The following is a 22266-nucleotide window of genomic DNA, read 5'->3' on the forward strand; positions in this document are numbered from 1 at the left end:
TTGATCCCGGCATGGTACAAGAAGGATCGGAATCGAGAATCGTCAGGAATCGGAATTGAAACAAAGAATCGGAATCGTTCGAATTCAAACGATACCCAACCCTAACTATAACACTACCTGAAAATAATAAATACCACATTAAAGTTAAAGTACTACTGATAGTAACATGCACACACTATGTGGGGTGAAATTACCCTCTGCTTTTGACCCATCCCCTTGTTCCACCCCCTGGGAGGTAAGGGGAGCAGTGAGCAGCAGCAGTTGCTGCGCTCTGGAATCATTTTGGTAATTTAACCCCTAATTCCAACCCTTGATGCTGAGTGCCAAGCAGAGAGGTAATGGATCCCATTTTTATAGTCTTTGGTATGACTCGGCCGGGGTTTGAACTCACGACCTGCCGATCTCAGGGCGGACGCTCTAACCACAAGGCCACTGAGCAGGGTTTAAAGCTGCAGCTTCTGATTATTTTAGTAATCCATCGTTTTGTTTGTTCAATTAATCGAGTAATCGGCTAAAACACACTTTAAACTTTAAAAGTGTCATGATTCTCCATAACAGTTTTGGAATTGTGTTTTTTTTTCCTTTATTGGGTGTTATTTCTGTTGCCGCGCACTTGTTTTCACCTTTCTACTTCCTATATGCTTTCATTTTGTCTCACTTATTCTCTGGAAACAAGGAACAAGCTGCAGCTGAAGACAAAGTCTATGTCGGGACTACTCTAAGTTGCACCCACGGGGCTGAAGACAACAGAAGTGAGCTGTGTCTTAAAGACACGCTGACAAAACAAGAGTGGACACTTGATTTGTAACGTGATCCAAAATGGCCAATGGAACGCGCTATTGGTCAATATTATTGTGGTAGTTGAATATATTGCTTTTTTAAGTAATTTTATACGACCCGAACCAAACCCAAACCTAACCCTAACCCCAACCCTAAATTATTTTCAACAATTTTTTCATTTATTTATGATTTCCGTGTCGCGTATCGTCTCTCCAGCTTCCCTTCTGTTTAAGACACGCTTCGTCACCCCTTTAGTAACGTCTTTACCCTTCTCCTTTAAGTGGACGCGACTTAAAGTAGGTGCGACTAAGACCTAATCTTGGAGTGTCTGCGACCGCAGCTAAATGTACCCGTCTCTGGGCTGAGCGCGGACTCCCTCACCTGTCCCTGCACGCTGCCTGCTGTCTCTGCATCTTGGGGTCACCTTGCAAGCAACGCTGCTGGCTTGCCACACAACGTGTATTTAAGGAAAAATTGTATAAATAAATACACCAACTGATTTGTTTGCATGCCACAACCTTCATTCTTTGTTTTTCTCAAAAATGCATGTCATCAACATTGAAAGTTTGCACTCACAACATGCGTGCATTGATAAAGAAAAACATTACAAAAAAACTCGCCGCCACACCTCGTGTCGGCATGTTTAAAAGGAAACTGCACCTTTTTTGGAATTTTGCCAATCGTTCACAATCATTATGAAAGACATGATGACGGATGGAAACACTAAATTGGCCCTAGTGTGTGAATGTGTGTGTGAATGTTGTCTGTCTATCTGTGTTGGCCCTGTGATGAGGTGGCGACTTGTCCAGGGTGTACTCCGCCTTCCGCCCGATTGTAGCTGAGATAAGCACCAGCGCCCCCCGCGACCCCAAAAGGAATAAGCGGTATAAAATGAATGGATGGATGATGACGGAAGGATTGTTTTTTAATGCATTCTAAATATTAAATAAACGTAAATAAAAGTCTGCTTATATCAGAGCCAATGGGAGCTCCTCTATTTCGCCAATAAAATCTAATAAATAACCATCCTAAAAGTGGCAACAATACTCATATATTATAAGCACTAACACAGACAAACTATTTACAGTGGCGCCAGGATCATTACCGTGTCCGGATGTTTACATCATCAAGTGTTCTGCTGTTTCCTGGCTTACCTGCTTCCTGTAAGTTTATTCTAGATCATAAATCATGCCTCTCACCTGGACAGAAGACGTCCGAGTAGGTATTGCTACACTTTGGCAGCCATTTAGGACCCGAAACTGGCAAGGACGACACGAAAAGATGCTTGGTCCCCCCGCCCCCACCCCTTTTATTTGCGAGGGTTATGAGTCATTCTTCATCTAAATGGGAATATACTGTATGTACAAACCCCGTTTCCATATGAGTTGGGAAATTGTGTTAGATGTAAATATAAACGGAATACAATGATTTGCAAATCATTTTCAACCCATATTCAGTTGAATATGCTACAAAGACAACATATTTGATGTTCAAACTGATTAACGTTTTTTTTTTTGCAAATAATCATTAACTTTAGAACTTGATGCCAGCAACACGTGACAAAGAAGTTGGGAAAGGTGGCAGTAAATACTGATAAAGTTGAGGAATGCTCATCAAACACTTATTTGGAACATTCCACAGGTGTGCAGGCTAATTGGGAACAGGTAGGTGCCATGATTGGGTATAAAAGCAGTTTCCATGAAATGCTCAGTCTTTCATAAGAAAGGATGGGGCGAGGGTCACCAATTTGTAAGCAAATTGTCGAACAGTTTTAGAACAACATTTCTCAACGGGCTATTCCAAGAAATTTAGGGATTTTACCATCCACGGTCCGTAAAATCATCAAATTGTTCAGAGAATCTGGAGAAATCACTGCACGTAAGCGATGATATTATGGACCTTTGGTTCAGATCAGGTAGAGGTTTAGCTGAATATGAATATGAATCTAAATCTTTTTTTTTTCTAATCAATTAATAGTTGCAGCCCTATATCATGGTATAATATAATATAGTATTTTGAAAAGTGCTTTGTTTTATGGCCTAAGCCAGCATGTATTTACTTGGATTTGAACCCCGTTAGATAAAAAAGTAAACACTGCATTCCATATACAGTGGGGCAAAAAAGTATTTAGTCAGCCACTGATTGTGCAAGTTCTCCCACTTAAAATGATGACAGAGGTCTGTAATTTTCATCATAGGTACACTTCAACTATGAGAGACAGAATGTGAAAAAAAAAATCCAGGAATTCACATTGTAGGAATTTTAAATAATTTATTTGTAAATTATGGTGGAAAATAAGTATTTGGTCAACCATTCAAAGGTCTCACTGATGGAAGGAGGTTTTGGCTCAAAATCTCAAGATACATGGCCCCATTCATTCTTTGATTAACACGGATCAATCGTCCTGTCCCCTTAGCAGAAAAACAACCCCAAAGCAAGATGTTTCCACCCCCATGCTTCACAGTAGTTATGGTGTTCTTGGGATGCAACTCAGTATTCTTCTTCCTCCAAACACAACAAGTTGAGTTTATACCAAAAAGTTCTATTTTGGTTTCATCTGACCACATGATATTCTCCCAATCCTCTGCTGTATCATCCATGTATCCATTTTGGTATAAATTCAACTCGCCGTGTTTGGAGGAAGAAGAATACTGAGTTGCATCCCAAGAACACCATAACTACTGTGAAGCATGGGGGTGGAAACATCATGCGTTGGGGCTGTTTTACTGCTAAGGGGACAGGACGATTGATCCGTGTTAAGGAAAGAATGAATGGAGCCATGTATCGTGAGATTTTGAGCCAAAACCTCCTTCCATCAATGAGAGCTTTGAATGGTTGACCAAATACTTATTTTCCACCATAATTTACAAATAAATTCTTTAAAATTCCTACAATGTGAATTCCTGGATTTTTTTTTTCACATTCTGTCTCTCACAGTGGAAGTGTACCTATGATGAAAATTACAGACCTCTGTCATCATTTTAAGTGGGAGAACTTGCACAATCAGTGGCTGACTAAATACTTTTTTGCCCCACTGTATATGAGGATGACCGTGACAATCCGTTCCAATAGCCTTCTTTTCAACTTTTGTTTTTGTTTCCAATCCCTATTTCCCGTGACATCAACTGGTGCTGCAACACGACACTGTAAATCTCAGCTTTACAGACGCCTAGTATTTTCCGCAGGGGTTCCTTGTTGTGGTAAAGACTTCCACTGCTTTGCGTGGCGGTACCAGATGTGACGGTGAAGGTAATTACAGCCTGGTGGCGCCTGCTGATTCTCTCTGAGGGGAAAACAGGAGGCGTCTATTTGTGGCGCGGTGTTTATTTATTTAAGTGGGCACCCAATGATTGATTGGTGCAAAGAATCAAATTTTAGGAAATACCGTAACCTAACAATTCACTCATTATAATAGTTGGTAACTATTTCCGTGGTAACCATACATTTTAGAGCTAATTACTGTTTTCCTCACCTTTCGGCCCCTCCTTAGAGGAGAGTGAAGGAACCCAAAGCCCACACAACAGTTTTTAAAGAATGAAATCAAAAGTGAAGAAACTCCCTACTGCTGACGTCGACCTCTAAATGACAACTCTGCCTGTCTCTGACGTGAGCAAAGGGGATTACTTCTTTTCTAGCGCGAGGGGCTATTCATCCATTTCAAAACGATGTGTCTGCCTTTATAGCGCCCTCGATGTAAGCGACGAGTCAGAGGCGGTATATAAACGCAAGAGTAGAAGGTAAAGACTTCACTCTGAGTGACATTTTTTACAGAGCCGCATGCCGGCTGAGTAAGCAGCAGTGCGGTTTGCTGATGATTAATGAATTCCTTTTGGATATAGGTTGCCTCCGGTTAAAAAGGAGACAATTTTGTTAGTGTGAAAGCAGGGGGGGGGGGGGGGGGGGTGTCTAAGTGTTGACTTTAAATAGTGCTCCAGAAAACTACGTCAGTAGACAATATTAATTAACAACTCTTTTTTTTTTCTTTCCAAGATGGCGCTGCTGTTGGCAGGAGCTCTGTGCTCTTGTGTCATCCTTTATATATATATATATATATATATATATATATATATACATGTATATATATATATATATATATATATATATATACATGGATATATATATATATACATATATATATATATATATATATATATACATGTATATATATATATATATATATATATATATATATATATATATATATATATACATGGATATATATATATATACATATATATATATATATATATATATATATATATATATGTATATATATATATATATATATATATATATATACATATATATATAAACATATATATATATATATATATATATATATATATCCATGTATATATATATATGTATATATATATATATATATATATATATATATATATATATATATATGTCCATTTTGTACCGCTTATTCCCTTTTGGGTTTGCGGGAGGCGCTGGCGCTTATCTCAGCTACAATCGGGCGGAAGGCGGGGTACACCCTGGACAAGTCGCCACCTCATCGCAGGGCCAACACAGATAGACAGACAACATTCACACTCACATTCACACATATATATATATGAATATATATATGACGGGAGCCTTTTGGCCATGGAGACCAGCTGCTGGGTCTCTGCCACACCGGAGTCGGTTTGGAGGGACTGGAGGAGACGTGGATGAGGGGACAGGACTCCGGAACAAGCACTGAGCGCCGGGACGGAGAGGCTTCACAGTGTCTTGGCTGGGTGAGCAGGTGTCGGACACCTCAGTCTCCTTGGACGTATCCTCGCTCATCCATGCGGACTGGTTGGCGGCCGAGAGTGGAGTCGGCTCTCTTGGTTGCTTTGTTGGGTCTGCTCCTGTCTCTGGCCATGCTCCCTTCACCCCAGCAGACGATGGCGTGGAACACCGCAGAGGCCACCACAGTGGATATGTTTCTTTTACTTTTTATTCATAGCTGTATGTAGAAGTGTCTGGTTGTATCCGCTGCTTTAATGTCTTTCATGTCCTTTATGTTTTTTGATGTTTAATGTTTCTCTCTTACACACATGTGAGAGGGATGTGAACTATGGCTATGAATTGTTGTTGGTTTTTCCCTTAGCCTCAGTCTGGACCCCCTCTCCAGGGGCCCAGGCTTAAACCGATTTTTTAAATTTTATTTTAATCTTCTAGTTGTTTCTCCCATTCCCCCCACTTGTTTACTTGTATCTCACCTTTTTTGTAGGGGGCGCTGGAAGCCGGTAGACCCGTCAGCCATCCTGTTCTTTCTCCCTGTAATGTTTGTCTGATCCTGAATGGGATTGTGCTGAAACATTTTATTTTCCTGAAGGAATAAATAAAGTACTATCTAATCTATCTATCTAATCTAATCTAATGGTAATCTGGAACTGTCCTAAATCCCTGAAATATGCCACCTGCAAACCAAAATGCCGGACTACCCGTGTCTTTGTCGCAATTTTTGTTTTATTGTGCATCCTGTCTAGATGAACAGGTATTTGTGTAAATCCGATGAACTAGTGGCTAAGGATAGGCAGCACGGTACTGGAGGGGGTAGTGAATGTAACTCACAATACAAAGGTCCTGAGTTCAATCCCGGGCTCGGGAACTTTCTGTGTGGAGTTTGCATGTTTTCCCTGTGACTGCGTGGGTTCCCTACAGGTACTCCGGCTTCTTACCACCTCCAAAGGTAGGAACCAAAGACTATTAAAAAATGGGACCCATTGCCTCCCTGCTTGGCACTCAGCATCAAGGGTTGGAATAAATGATTCACGGGCGCGGCACTGCTGCTGCCCACTGCTCCCCTTACTTCCCAGGGAGTAATTAAGGGGATAGGTCAAATGTAGAGGACAAATTTCACCACACCTACTGTGTGTGTGACAAAAATTAGTACTTTAACTTTAACAATAAAAAAACAACAACAACGACTGTACTTCCTAAGAAGGCTGAGAAAATTTGGCATGCCACCCAAAATTTTCAGCAATTTCTATAGAAGTACAGTTGAGAGTGTCCTTACAAGCTCAATCACGGTCTGGTATGGAAACTGCGCTGACAGGAGGGCACTCCAGCGAGTGATTAAAACTGCTCAGTACATATCAGGAGTAGCCTTCCCCTCACTACAGGACATGTACTCTACCAGGGCCACCAGGAGAGCACACAACATCATAAAGGACAGTACACCCCCCCCAGCACAGTCTCTTCAGTCTCCTACCATCAGGCAGACGATACAGGAGCCTGAAATCCAGGACTACGAGACTGACAAACAGTTTCTACCCACAGGCCATCGGGCTTGTGAATGCTAACTTGTGAATGCTAGCTCTCCCAGCTACTCCCGCCCCCTTTTTACTTTTATCTTTTGAACAAAAGACAGCTACCATAACCACCCCCGAACTGTGAAACATCACTGTAGACACTTCACCTTTGACCACTAAAGACCCTTTTTAAAACTGCTGCTGTGACCCAATGTCACCTCCATATTTATACTGTTAACTGTCAATCAGAATGTGCAATAATGTTATGTTACTTACTGTGCCTTGTATATAACATTTAAAAACATATTTTTTTAATTTTATTTTATTTTATTTTAGCTTAGTACTGTGTGACTTGTTGAAGGGTGGACTAGCAAAGTAAGCTTTTTGTTGTACGGTTTAACTGTGCATACTTGTCCAGGGTGTACGCCGCCTTCAGCCCGAATGCAGCTGAGACAGGGCAACAGCGCCCCCCGCGACCCAAAGGGAACAAGCAGTAGAAAATGGATGGATGGATGACAATAAACAATCTTGAATCGTGAATTCTGACTCTTAATATGTGTTCCTAAATTTGTAGTCCACGTCTTCCATGAAGAGAGCAGTTATCATTTTGGTTCACAGAGTTTTTTTATTGATGGATACTTTTATTTGTAAATTGCACAGTTCAGTACATATTCCGTACAATTGACCACTAAATGGTAACACCCGAATAAGTTTTTCAACTTGTTACAGTCGGGGTCCACGTTAATCAATTCACGGTAAAGTTCATGGTAGAGTAAACAACTAAAAATAAGGTTTTGAGCATAGTTTTCTCTAAACACATACACTTGTCTAAGTAAGGCTCAGGACACGCATTATTGTGGGTTTCTTGCGCGTCGTTTTCTTTACTAAAGAAAACATCTGATCTGCGGTAGACAATCCCAGTGCAATTTTCAAGAATGTTTTTTTTCTTTTTTTTGAGTCCTCCGCTTGAGTCCTCGTCTGTTAGGATTTTGCTTGGTTTTGATGACCCGCCTTAACTTGCCTCTGATTGGTCGATCTGTAATGTTTCACCCTAACCTTAGCCAATTGTGACTCATCATATGAACAGCAACCAATCATAATGGATTTTCTCCGTATGTATGGATGTTCTCATTCATCGAGGTCCTTGTATTTTCTACATATTTTTGGCCTGGAGTTGCAGTTCATTGTTTTCTTTATGTAGATTGTAGCTTTGATGCAAGCTACCAGCTTGAAGGGTTTAAAAGTAGCAAAGCTACAGGAAAAGCTACTTGTCAAAAAAGGCAGCTATGCTACCGCAAGCTACTGAAAAATGTAGTTAAGATACACAGCTAACACTTTAATTTTCCCGAAGGAATTCTCCTGAAGGAATCAATAAAGTTTGTACTATCTATCTTAGCTACAAGTAGCTTGTTACTGCTCATCACTACCGGTACATTATTTTCGGCACAATCTGTAAGGAAAGAAAACGAGAGAGAAACTTTTTGTTTATATTTATAATTTTGTATTGTAATTATAATGTTATTTGAATATTTCTGACAGTAATAAATAACACATCAAAATCCCTAGGGATATGTCTGTGATTATATAAATTTGGCGTTGCCTAATAATGGTGAAACCATGATTACTCAGACTATGATTGTACAATCATTGCATCCCGACTAACCGGCAGGACATGTTCTAAGGTTTTGTTTTCTCATTCGATCGACCGCTTGGTTTAGTTTAGTGTAGCCTTTATTTGAAGGGACAATGAACAGAAACATTAAGTTCAAAGACAGATATGTTCTGTACCAGATTATAGCTAATTAGCTAATTTCCATCTGCAGTTCCTTGCTACCTAAATTAAAGCTTCTTCTCCTTTGTACTAACTTTGTCAGTTCCATTGGTTGGAGGGCAGGATTGTGTCGATCTCTAAGCACCCCTTGTTTCTTTCGTATGCGACACAGAAACAACTGTGTTGCTTTTTGCTGCTTTTCCTGCACAAACAGTACATACTGTAAAGGTTTATTTCAATTAGTTTTTTAATCAGTTATGAATGATTAGCGTTGTTTTGGTGAATTTGAACACTGTCCGGTTTGCTTTAAAGTTAAAATGGCAATAAGAGCAAACAATTTTACTTTTACTTTTGTCTTAATTTGTATTTTCAAAGTACCTTAAGAGAACATAATGCTACAATTTCCCCACTATCCATCCGTCCATTTTCTGCCGCTTTTCCCTCTCGGGGTTGGCGACTGGTCCAGGGTGTGCTCCTAAACCCTGAAAATTTGATTTCTTGGCATATTTTGTGGAGTTCTTGGTTCACCCCAAATTCTGTTTACTCTCTTACTGTAGGAACTAGGGTTGTCCCAATGAAAATATTGTGTATTTTGATACTTTTCTAAATAAAGGGGACTACAAAAAAATAGCATTATTGGCTTTATTTCAACAAAAAAATCGTACGAGTCTTTAAACATACATTTGGTATTTCACATCAAAGAACAATTTTGGCTTTAAACAGGATAGTGAACATACGAGACAACTTCTCTCCTAGACGTAAACAAGCAAACAGGTTACAAAGACTCCTAATTTGGCTGTTGACAAACGCAGTAACATATTGTGTCATTTCCAGTTGTATTAATTGGTCAAAATTATGAGGGACAAGTGGTAGAAAATGAATTATTAATGTACTTGTTCATTTACCGTTAATATCTGCTTAAACTTATATTGAAATGTAATAAGCACTTATTCCTCTGTTGTTTGGATAGTTTACGTTTTGGGTGATACCACAAATACCACTCAAGTAGTTACAGGGTCATACATTGGTCATATTCGAAGTCCTCATGTGCATACTTGCCAACCTTGAAAACTCAGAATTCGGGAGATGGGGGGGTCGGGGGGGGGGGGGGGGGGGGGGGTGTTGAGGGCGGTGTTTGGTGGTAGCGTGGGTGTATATTGTAGCGTCCCGAGAGAGTTAGTGCTGCAAGGGTTTCTGGCTATTTGTGCTGTTATGTTTATGTTGTGTTACGGTGTGGATGTTCTCCCGAAATGTGTTTGTGCATATTTGTAACAGTGTTAAAGTTTTTTATACGGCCACCCTCAGTGTTATTTGTATGGCTGTTGATCAAGTATGCTTGCGTTCACTAATGCAGTGGTTCTCAAATGGGGGTAAGAGTACCCCTGGGGGTACTTGAAGGTATGCCAAGGGGTATGTGAGATTTTTTTTAAATATTCTAAAAATAGCAACAATTAAAAAATCCTTTATAAATATATTTGTTGAGTAATACTTCAATAAAATATGAATGTAAGTTCATAAACTGTGAAAAGAAATGCAACAATGCAATATTCAATGTTGACAGCTAGATTTTTTTGTGGACATGTTCCAAAAATATTGATGTTAATTGAATCACATGTTTATTTTTCAACAAGTTTTTTTCTTTTTTTTCAAATATTTCAAGAAAGACCACTACAAATGAGCAATATTTTGCACTGTTATACAATTTAATAAATCAGAAACTGATGACATAGTGCTGTATTTTAGTTCTTTCTTTCTTTTTTTCAACCAAAAATGCTTTGCTCTGATTAGGGGGTACTGGAATTAAAAAAATGTTCACAGGGGGTACATCACTGAAAAAATGTTGAGAACCATGTGTGTGTAAAATCCACATATATTATGTGACTGTGCTGGAACGCTGTTTGCATGGAGGAAAAGCGGACGTGACGACAGATTATAGAGGACACTAAAGACATTGCCTTTTAGGCATGCCACCAAAATTGTTGTACAGGTGGAAATCGGGAGAAATTCAGGAGAATGGTTGCCTCTGGAGATTTTCGGGAGGGGCATTGAAATTCAGGAGTTTCCTGGGAAAATCGGGAGGGTTGGCAAGTATGCTCATGTGTACAGGGACGTATTTCCTGAGTTTATAAACATAACTAAAAAACTAAACATTTTCTGAGAATAAAAAATATTGACGAAATATGGCTCTTGTACTTGAATCGTTACACTCGATATCTGTGTAAATCCCCCCTGCTGTTTATATTTAAGAGGGCTAGCTTTCTGTTAGCAGTTAGCTATTGTATCCTCCTGTAGCAGGCCTGGGCAATTATTCTGACTTGGACGTCAAATTTAAAGAAGAAATGTGTCTGGGGGTCGGAATATCTATTTATAGGAACACTAATACAAATCTTCACATAATGTCTGATTGAATGATAAAAACGTTATGACAGTGCGCCTTAAAAAAACTGAAAATAATTTAACATTTTTTTACTGAATGAGGAACCCTGAATGTACATGAAAATAAAGAACGTGGAATTTACAATATTAACTATGAACGATAAAACACTGAATATTGACAACATATGAACATCACACCCACTCTCGATCGCCACAAAACTGCAACAAACACAGCGAAAAATCAGCGCGAAGGGTAGAAAAAAACCCCAAATACTATCTGATATATCTTATATATCACTAAGCTTTAGAACTTTGTTGTAAAAATCTCCTTCCTGTTCCTGTCCCATTTCAGGCTGGCCGCTCTCGAAACACTCTGGGGACACGCTCCCCACCCACACTGCTTGGTGCCTTGTCTGAGCTGCTATGACTTAGACTACCATGGTTACTAATTAGATTACCATAGTAACTAGTATATCATGCAAAAGCACAGATTCTAACCATTGAAATACTTTGTATAGTTCAAGACTTACGGTAATTTGAAAACATCACTGATCGTGATGGCGGTTAACAGTTTCCAACTTAAAGATCTAAATGAAATTATTTTGGAATGTCCGGCGGGCCAGATTGAAAAGCTTAACAGGCCGCATGCGGCCCCCAGGCCTTTAATTGCCCAGGTATGTTCTGTGGTGTGTGTGTGAAGCATGTTCAGCTATTCTTTGTCCTGCAGGGATGATACTTGTAAAAAACAGTTTATTAGCGATTTAGAAGTAGCTAAATCCAGCTATTAGCCAGCTATGTTTTAAAGCACCACTTGCAAAGCAGCCTTTTAGTGTTTATAGCTCCATATACCACTTTAAAGCCAAAATACGTCCATTCTTCCTCTTCTGTCACCACGATGTTCCTGCTAGCAAGTGTTACGTGTGTGTGTCTGTCAACTAACATGTATTTCAGCATTTTCACTACAGCACGCATCATGTCGATGAAAAAAAAAAAGTTTTGGTATTTTGCAAAGGCAGTATAGTGCCTTTTTTAATTCATTAGTGCCACGGTACTTTATTAGTACCGGTGCACTTTGCAACCCTAGTAGGAACTAAACATTGTTTTGCCTTTGAACACAACACAAGTTTGTTTTGAAGGTCTAATTGTTTTTCTTCTTCAAGCTGCTGCGCCTATACCAAAGTATCCCAAGTGACACTCGCCTTACACTTTGATACCCTCTGGTTGAAATCATTAGATGGGGTGTTCCAGGAAATATAAATATCAGGAAAGAAACATCGAGTTCCGTCTTTTAGCTGTGTATATTGATGTATTAATAAGACATGCTGCACAGTGCTGAGGCCACATGGTTTCAGAAAAAAGTGAGTCAGCTTTAGATTCAATCATCCCATGTTTACCCCTCAAAAAGGTTCTGTCCTAGGTATGAGGACCTTTTTTGTTGTTGTTGAAAACGCTTCACCTTTAACGGAAAACACTTTTTTACTTCTGTATGGTGGAGCGATAAAAGCGTTTTGTTTAAAAGGTGAAACAACTTCAACAACAGCAAAAAATCAATTTGCCTTTACTTTAGAAGAGGGATCTCAAACTAATTTTAGATGGGGGCAACATGGACAAAAATCTACTCCCTAGTGGGCCGGACTGGTAAAATCACGCCACAATAACTTTACAATAAAGACAATTTCAGAATATGTTCTTTGCTTAAAAATAGATCAAACACATTCTGAAAATGTACAAATTATAATGTTGTTGTTGTTGTTTTTTTACACTTACATGTTGCGGTTAATAGTATTTTATCTTTATTTGTCATCATTTATACTTTCTGAATAAATTATGTGATAATGTTCATCAGTCATCTCATAGGTGTTAATTTTCAATCTATCAAAATAAAAATAAAAAAAATCTAAATCAAATTACAGGATGTCATTTATGTTTGCTCGTTTTCTTCAACTGGTGCACTAACATCATGTGGGTTTATTTTTTTTTACACATGTAGCATAATCTACAAAAATACAAAGATTTGCTATTGTGACATCTAGTGGACACATTTGGAACAGCAGTTTATTTCATTTAACAATTTCAGCTCATTTTCATACTTAGCAAATAGCTTAAAGGCCTACTGAAACCCACTACTACCCACCACGCAGTCTGATAGTTTATATATCAATGATGAAATATTAACATTGCAACACATGCCAATACAGCCTTTTTAGTTTACTAAATTGCAATTTTAAATTTCCCGGGACTTTTTTCTTGAAAACGTTGCGTAATGATGACGTGTACGCTTGACGTCACGGGCTGTTAGGAAGTATGAGCGCTACACACACACACACACAGCTAAAAGTCGTCTGCTTTAACCGCATAATTACACAGTATTTTGGAGATCTGTGTTGCTGAATCTTTTGCAATTTGTTCAATTAATATTGGAGAAGTCAGAGTAGAAAGACGGAGTTGGAAAGCTTTAGTCTTTAGCCACACAAACACACGATGATTCCTTGTTTAAAATTCACAGACGTGAAACTTTACTATGGATCACAGCGAACATGGATCGAAACTACATGTCAACCAGCAGGTTTCGGTGAGAAATTTGTGGTTAAAAAGTCGCCACTTACCGAATATCAGCTGAGCTTGTGTCTCCCGTACAGCTGCCGTCGACTTCCCCGAGACACTGCGCGTCAACACCCGGCCGTGGACGTACACTTCTGACTATCAAGTACTGTTAAACTCACTAAAACACTAACAACACAATAGAAAGATAAGGGATTTCCCAGAATTATCCTAGTAAATGTCTCTAAAAACATATGAATCCGTCTCAATGCAACGCGATTGCAATCACGTTTTGTTTTTTTTTAACTTGTTTTTTTTGTTCTTGTTTTTCAAGTCCGTCGCTATCAATATCCTCAAAAAAAAATCTTTCATCCTCGCTTAAATTAATGGGGAAATTGTCGTTTTCTCGGTCGGAATAGCTGTTTTTGTTGGAGCCTCCCATTAAAATCAATGTGAATATATGAGGGGCCATCAACATGTGACGTCATCGTCTGCGACTTCCGGTAGAGGCAGGGCTTTTCTCCAGTTGCGAACATTATCGTGGATGTTCTCTACTGAATCCTTTCAGCAAAAATATGGCAATATCGCGAAATGATCAAGTATGACACATAGAATGGACCTGCTATCCCCGTTTAAATAAGAAATTCTCTTTTCAGTAGGCCTTTAAGATTCTATCTAAATATACCGAAAATATTGTCTGAGTACAAGAACATTTGAAAGAGTATTAGCAAATTCATCCCGTGAGCCGGACCAAACCGGTTTGCCGGCCTGATCTGGCCCGCGGGCCGTACATTTGACACCCCTGCTTTAGAATTTGTGGAACAATTTCCTACTTGCTTTAGTAACAATTGAGCCTCAGAAGTAGTTGTTCTTTGAAGCCGACTCACCCTCGTCTGTGGTACCCGTGTTGGGGGACTTGCTGGACTGTCCAAGCCCCATGGCAGATCCTCCTGTCAGCCCCCGGTTCAGCTCAACTCAGCATCCGAAGGATCGCCCTCTGGGATGCGCTCATACCCTGGTCAGCACTGCTCCTCGTCCTCAAACACACTTGCCAACGCTGCAGTCCCGCATGTTTACAACATGCACACTTTTTAATAGAATCCTCAAATTCACTCCGCCCTGAAGTGGAGGAAATTTCTGTCTTGTCTTCACTGATGTGGTGATGAGGTGGGAGGAGAGGGAGTGATGTGGTGGCCACCCTCCGGTAACTTTGCATCTAACCTGTGAGGAGAGGGGGAAAAACATGACACCATCAGTGGAAGGTGGAGGAGGTGGGGCCAAGAGCGAGGGAGGCAGACAAAAACATGCACAAGGATTAAAGTAGTATGGAGATGTCAGAAATGAGGGTAGAATGGGAATCTCCTTTCAGGTCTATTTTACATTTAACACAGAGGAACTGTTTACTGTGATGCTTCCCTATGTAACAGCTTGTACAGCAGTAGTAGTCTCCACTTAAAAACAAGCTTGCATGAGTGCTGCCGGCATTAGGTAGCTGCGGTTCATTGAAAGGAAACGTGAACTCTAACACTCCGGTGCACAACATGATGGGTGGCATGCCATACCAGCCCAAACACACCTCAAAGGTGCCACATATTGTATTCAGGGGAATTATCTATAAAGGGCCAATTTTTTCTAAACAAATAGTAAAGTAGTAATACAGAGTAAAAGGTACATCATAAAATGAACGTGTAGGTAAAGACTAAAGACCAAGTTTGTCATTGAAAAACAGTTGATATCATCGTACTACGGTGCTTTTCTTATTTTGCCCGATGAAGTCTACTTAATGACAAATGGCACAGCAAATATCACAAAAAAGGTCATCTATCAACTATTTTTTTCTTGTTCACTTGCATGCAAAATTGTTTGATTTTATTTAGCATATTCTTTGGCATTTTTTTCATATTCAAACACTTTCAGAATCTGTAAAGAAAGTAAATGGCAATAAAATCATTGTGCTGTACTAAAAAGTGTGTTTGCCAATCACGTTTTACCAGATGGCAGTGACTTCTTTAACTATGCACTACATGCCAACTATAATCACTATATTTAAAGGTTAAAACAACATGTACAACCGTTACAAGTTATATGATGACATGTCATGACTATAATTGTTTTTCAGTCATGAAAGTTAGAAAACAATTTACATTTTCAAGGCAAAAATGCTCCAAAATTATGAACAAGAATATCCCAGCAAACACAAGACATTAAAGCAACGTTGAGAACATGTTATTATTGTTGAAACAACATGCTTTTTCACGACGTTTGATCAATGTTGGGTTCTGATGTTGATGTGACCGCTGTGTTTTGGTTATCTCAACTATTATTCTACAACACGAATACAGAGTTAAAACAGAATGCTTTTTGACATTGATTCAACATCTGGTTCTGACATTGATTTGACTCTGGAATTTTAGTAATTTCCCAACCAAAAACGTTGATCCAACGTTAGACATCAACGTTGTCTGAAATTCCAAATACAATTATTTTGCGACGTTGTTTCAAAGTCAGTTTTAAAGGACATGTATAATCAACATTGTTTCAATATCTCGTGCCTGCTGGGATGGAACCCAATGCTTTTTGACATTGATTCAACATCTGGTTCTGACGTTGATTTGACAATGGAATTTTAGTAATTTCCCAACCAAAAACGTCGATCCAACGTTAGACACCAACGTTGTCTCAATTTTCAAATACACCTATTTTGCGACTTGTTTTAAAGCCAGTTATAAAAGGAAATGGATAATCAACGTTGTTTCAATGTCTCATGCCTGCTGGCATAGAGCCTAATTATGTTGGGGATTATTGTGTGTTTTTAACAAAAAAATATTTTGCTTAATTTCTAATAATTGGACTATCAATAGTTCAGTTCAGTTCATCCTTCCATCCATCCATTTTTTACCGCTTGTCCCTTTTGGGGTCGCTGGAGCCTATCTCAGCTGCATTCGAGCAGAAGGCGGGCTACACCCTGGACAAGTCACTACCTTATCGCAGGGCCAACACAGATTGACAGACAACATTCACACTCACATTCACACACTACGACCAATTTTAGTGTTGCCAATCAACCTATCCCCAGGTGCATGTTTTTGGAGGTGGGAGGAAGCCGGAGTACCTGGAGGGAACCAACGCAGTCACAGGGAGAACATGCAAACTCCACACAAAAAGATTCTGAGCCCGGGATTGAACCGAGGACTACTCAGGACCTTCGTATTGTGAGGTAGATGCACTAACCCCTTCTCCACCGTGCTGCCCCAGTTTCAGTTTATTTGGAAAATGCATACGATACAATGTAATGCATTACACAATTCCAGTTGTTTCATCACAGCACGTCCGAAAAGGAGTATGGAGAAGCAGAGCTCATTTAATCCTAACCTTTTTCACACCGTATAGCAACTTAATGCAATTTCCTTGTTCTCTGTAACAGAACTGTATACAAAAAAATAATAAATAATAAACCATCGTAAGCAAACAAATAATACATAAATTATCTTTGTCTCGCTAAAAAGGGGGGGAAAAAGTGACTACCCTATTTCCTTGAAATGCCCCAGGGCACAAAGTGTGCACCTTATTACGACTGGTTGGCATAGTGATGCCAAATTTGTTCCTTCGTGTATGCGTCGGCATGAACACAGCAACGGTAAGTTTAAATGATTTATTAAACTTAACAAAAGCAGACTACGAACAAAAATACATGAGCTAAAAGACAAAACAAACCAAGGGCGCTAGCATAAAAGCTAGGAATAGAAAACAGAAAAACTATATTTGGCACAAAGGCACACAAAAAGGAAAAACAATTCATCAGCGTGAGAGCTGGAATAAAACAAAGGCTTAGCGTGAAAAGCTAGCGAGAATGTACATAAGTGTAGTAGGCAGTCGTGAATGTTGCTCGAAGGCAAATTAGAGAATAAAGAAAACGGAATAAAGAAAACGGTCGGGCTTAAATAAGGGAGTTGATTAGAAGAAACCGGTGTGCATAGATAAAAAGGGGCAGGTGAACTAATGAGCTACCATGGTGACAGACTAAAATAAAGGAAATAGAGACGTCAAACAACAGAGTGATACAAAAATGGAACAATAAGCAACAATATGTGGAGATCCGAGCAGCGGATCGCAACACGCCTGCCTTGAATTACTGCCGGGTCAAACTCGCTTCCCAAAATAATTAGTGCATGCTTAGTATTACCGCCTGGTCAAACTCGTGACACTTCCCCTATCATCATTTTCAAAATGGAGGAGGCTGATTTCAATACCGGTAATTTGAAATCGCATAAAGGGAAGAAGATTAAGAGCTATTCAGTGGGATTTAAGGTCCAAGCTTACCTCACACTCATTTTTTTACTGCAAACCTTTGGTAAGTGCCGGAGTGAGAACAGGTTTTAAAATAATTAGTGCATGCTTACTTTGACCACATGCCTTTGGTAAGCGCAGGAGTGAGAAGAGGTTTTAAATTAATTAGCGCCCCGGCGGCAATTCAAGGAAATACGGTAACTTATTTTTAGACTTACATACGAATTGACATTTGGAAAACATTCCTGTCGTGAAGTTAATTACAGTACACCGAACTATGCAACTCTATTATAATTGAGCCTTATTCCATTACGCTGTCATTCTACTGTCGACTCACCTGTCAGGCGTCTTTATGACACACTTTCTTTCATCAGGGCAATACACTGCAGGAGCACAGTTGATCTTTCATTTGAAGCAATTATTTTTCTTTGAGGAGCGCATAATTATAGAGTTTATCCTTTGCGCAAGAACGCCAATGTTTTGTCAATTTGGTGTAAATATGGAACATACATGTGTTTATTTGGAGATGCTATCAATACACAGAATAGCCCCAAAACATTACTTAAATGAGGCATAGAGACGAACATAATAGCACCATGCTGAGTATCAGCAGCATTTTTGTACTGACACGTGATTTATGACTCACGAATGGGTCCTATAATCGCAGTTGGAAAGAAATTAAATACAGGCATAAACTACAGGTATGCACATGGGGGAGGATAAAAGCCCCCTTTTGTCATGCCGTGTCACTCACAGCCTGCGTGTCATATTTGAATATCCCCAAAAACTGCATCGCGGAGCTCCCTGTAGGACAACCACTGGGATGTTGATGATGATGATGAAAGGCGAAGCATGCACAGAATGGAAAGTGTGACCACGCACGTACCTTTCTCTGCGCACATGGAGCTTATGAGAGCATCTCCGGCTCGGCTCGCAAAGGAGAGCAACAGTGCGGCTCTTGAGGCATTACTTGTCCCCCCACAGCCCCAAACAATGGAGACGAGCAATGACCAAAAAAAAAAAAAAAAAGAGGAGCGCTGCGTGTCAAAATGATGTTTAGTGGGGGAACGTCTGCTGTTCACGATGGGAAAAGAGCGACTGACCTCCACAGTGAGTGAGTGTGCGCACACACACGCATGCTCATCGTGGAGCTGGGAGCTGCATGGGCTGGCGATCAAAGTGCAATACGTATGATGATAGCAGTTGTCAAGTGGACCTTATAAAGTTAAAGTACCACTGATAGTCACACGCACACACTATAGGTGTGGTGAAATAACCCTCTGCATTTGACCTTGTTCCACTCCCTGGGAGGTGAGGGGAGCAGTGAGTAGCAGCGGTGGCCGTGCTCAGGAATCATTCTAGTGATTTAACCCCCAATTCCGGCCCTGCGATGAGATGGAGACTTGTCCAGGGCGTACCCTGCCTTTCGCCCGAATGCAGCTGAGATAGGCTGCAGCGACCCCCCCTCCCTCCCAAAAGGGAAAAGCGGTAGGAAATGGATGGATGGAACCCCACAATTCCACCCCTTGATGCTGAGTGCCATGCAGGGAGGTAATGGGCCCCATTTTTTATAGTCTTTGTTATGACTCGGGGGCAGCACGGTGGAACAGGGGTTAGTGCGTCTGCCTCACAATACAAAGGTCCTGAGTAGTCCTGGGTTCAATCCCGGGCTCGGGATCTTTCTGTGTGGAGTTTGCATGTTCTCCCCGTGAATGCGTGGAGAACATGCTTCCACATACTTCCAAATACATGCACCTGGCGATAGGTTGATTGGCAAAACTAAATTGGCCCTAGTGTGTGAATGTGAGTGTGAATGTTGTCTGTCTGTCTGTGTTGGCGCTGGGGTGAGATGGCGACTTGTCCAGGGTGTACGACGCCTTCCTCCCGATTGTAGTTGAGATAGGCACCAGTGACCTCCGCGACCACAAAGGGAATAAACGGTAGAAAATGGATGGATGGATGTGTATGACTCAGTTGGAACTTACGACCTACCGATCACAGGGCGGACACTAACCACGATGGCTAGACCAGCTCGTCAGTGTTGTTGTCTGTTGGTGTGTTTTACAATTCCAATGTCCATTCTGTTCATTTCACTTCCAAAACTTGGGGACTTGTCCATGTACAGCAGGGGCGTCAAACTCCTTTTAGATCGAGGGGGGCCCACATGGAGAGAAATCTACTCCCAAGTGGGCCAGACTGGTAAAATCGCAGCACGATAACTTAAAAATAATGACAACTGCAGATCGTTTTCTTTGTTTAAAAATAGAAGTAGCACATTCATAATGTTTTTTAGTTTTTTTTACATACATGTTGCATTTAATAGTATTCTATTTATCCATCCATTTCCTACCGCTTATTCCCTTCCAGGTTGTAGCCTATCTCAGCTACAATCGGGCAGGAGGCGGTGTACACCCTGGACGAGTTGCCACCGCATCGCAGGGCCAACACAGATAGACAGACAACATTCACACTCACATTCACACACTAGGGCCAATTAAATGTTGCCAATCAACCTATCCCCAGGTGCATGTCTTTGAGGTGGGAGGAAGCCGGAGTACCCGGAGGGAACCCACGCAGGGGAGGACATGTAGACTCCACACAGAAAGATCCCGAGCCCGGGATTGAACCCAGGACTACTCAGGACCTTCGTATTATGAGGCAGACGCACTAACCCCTCTCCTATCGTGCTGCCCTATTCTATTTATATTTTCTGAATAAATTATGTAATGGTTGTTCAACAATGAACTCACTAATTTTCAATCTATCAAGATAAAACAAGTATATCAAAATCAAATTAAAGGATGTCATGTATGTGGTTTCATCGTTTTCCTCGACTGAGCTATGTAGTATCATCTACAAAGATACAAAGAATTGCTATTGCGACATCCAGTGGACACATTTAGAACAGCGGTTTCTTTCATTCAAAAATTTCAGGTTCATTTTTATACTTGGCAAACTCATTCTGCGGGCCGGATAAAACCTATGTTGAAGAGGTACATTTAGCCTACTAATGTGTATTTATAAATAGTTGATTCATATAGGCTAGTAAGGTAAAGTTTTGTACCTGACAAGTTTTGGCTACCTTGCTTCTGCAGCCTTCCTCAGAGGTATCGCCCCCGGCCGTTTGATAGACATCCTGACGACAGGGAGTGTCCTGCTCTACCCCTGGCGCACGCCGCCATCCCACCACTTCAGCTGGGATGGAAAAATCCATATAACACCTCACAGACGACGTCACGCTAACATCACGTGACGCCTCTGATGAAGGCTGCAGAAGCAAGGTAGCCGAAACATCTCAGGTACAATACTTTACCTTACTAGCCTATATAAATCAACCACAGATAAAGTCTGTTTGCGAGCCTGATCTGGCCCTCGGGCCGTACGTTTGACACCCCTGATGTACAGACACATTTTCATTTGACTCCAAACATGACCCCAGATAAATCTTAATTCTAACTTGGATTACAAAAAGGAACTGTAACAAGCTCTGCTCTTGCCGGGTTCTTTTGGACCACAGACCACGGCCACACGCCCTAGTTCAGGTTTTTTTTTCAATGTTCGTTTTGGCTTTTCAGCAAAATGTCCCCTCGCGCTCCTTGCTTCCTCTGTCTCCCTCCCCTCATGGTCTCCAACGCACCGCCTCCACACAGAGTGCTGATCTTATCTTTTCAAACACCCACTGGCACTGCTCCGTCCACTGGACCAGTTCTGGCGCATCCTTTCGGGATTAGGTCAGTCAGTGGGCTGGTCAGGTCTGCGAACCGGGGAATAAACCGCCGGTAGTACCCTGCCATACCCAAAAACTGCCTCACCTCTTTTTTCGTCTTGGGGGGTGGACAGCCCGCGATCGTTGTCATTGTTGTTTTTGTTGTTATTGAGTAAAGTTGCAAAATAAAACACCACAGAAATAAAGTTGCATACAAAGTCAACCACAGTTTGTGTTTCAGACTGTTACCGACTATACCAGGGGTGTCAAACGTACGGCCCAAATGGCAAGTTTGCCAAGTATCAAAATAAGCTACTTTTTATTTAAACAAAAGAAACTGCTGTTCTAAATGTGTGCACTGGATGTCACAATGGCAATTCTGTTAGGCAAGCAAACCGTTTATACCGGGGCCAAGCAAGAGGTACGTAGTAAAGGGGGACTGTGGCTCCTCCTCCTCGACCCACATGAAAATTAGAACCTGCCGTTTCATGTCTTTTGCCTCGAACACATCATTTGACACCCTCGTTACCCCAAAATGTCTCTGTCAAACACGAGAA

The 22266-nt window shown here is 40.7% G+C and overlaps 1 protein-coding gene across 2 annotated transcripts in view; it reads right to left on the reverse strand.

Moving 5' to 3' along the window:
- The window catches only part of LOC133551658 (serine/threonine-protein kinase 32A-like), a 159520-nt gene that overhangs the window by 125789 nt on the left and 11465 nt on the right, over positions 1-22266 (reverse strand). The window contains exons 1-2 of one of the 2 annotated variants that reach the window (XM_061898604.1): positions 18890-19100; positions 14604-14937 (exon numbers count right to left, since the gene is read on the reverse strand). In XM_061898604.1, the coding sequence (XP_061754588.1) occupies positions 14604-14655 (52 nt within the window). In that variant the 5' untranslated portion in view covers positions 14656-14937; positions 18890-19100. Of the gene's footprint in view, positions 1-14603; positions 14938-18889; positions 19101-22266 lie in introns of those variants that run through there. The other variant, XM_061898605.1, reaches the window with a different exon arrangement.

Source organism: Nerophis ophidion, linkage group LG04 (assembly GCF_033978795.1).
Source record: "Nerophis ophidion isolate RoL-2023_Sa linkage group LG04, RoL_Noph_v1.0, whole genome shotgun sequence".
Taxonomy (NCBI): Eukaryota; Metazoa; Chordata; class Actinopteri; order Syngnathiformes; family Syngnathidae; genus Nerophis; species Nerophis ophidion.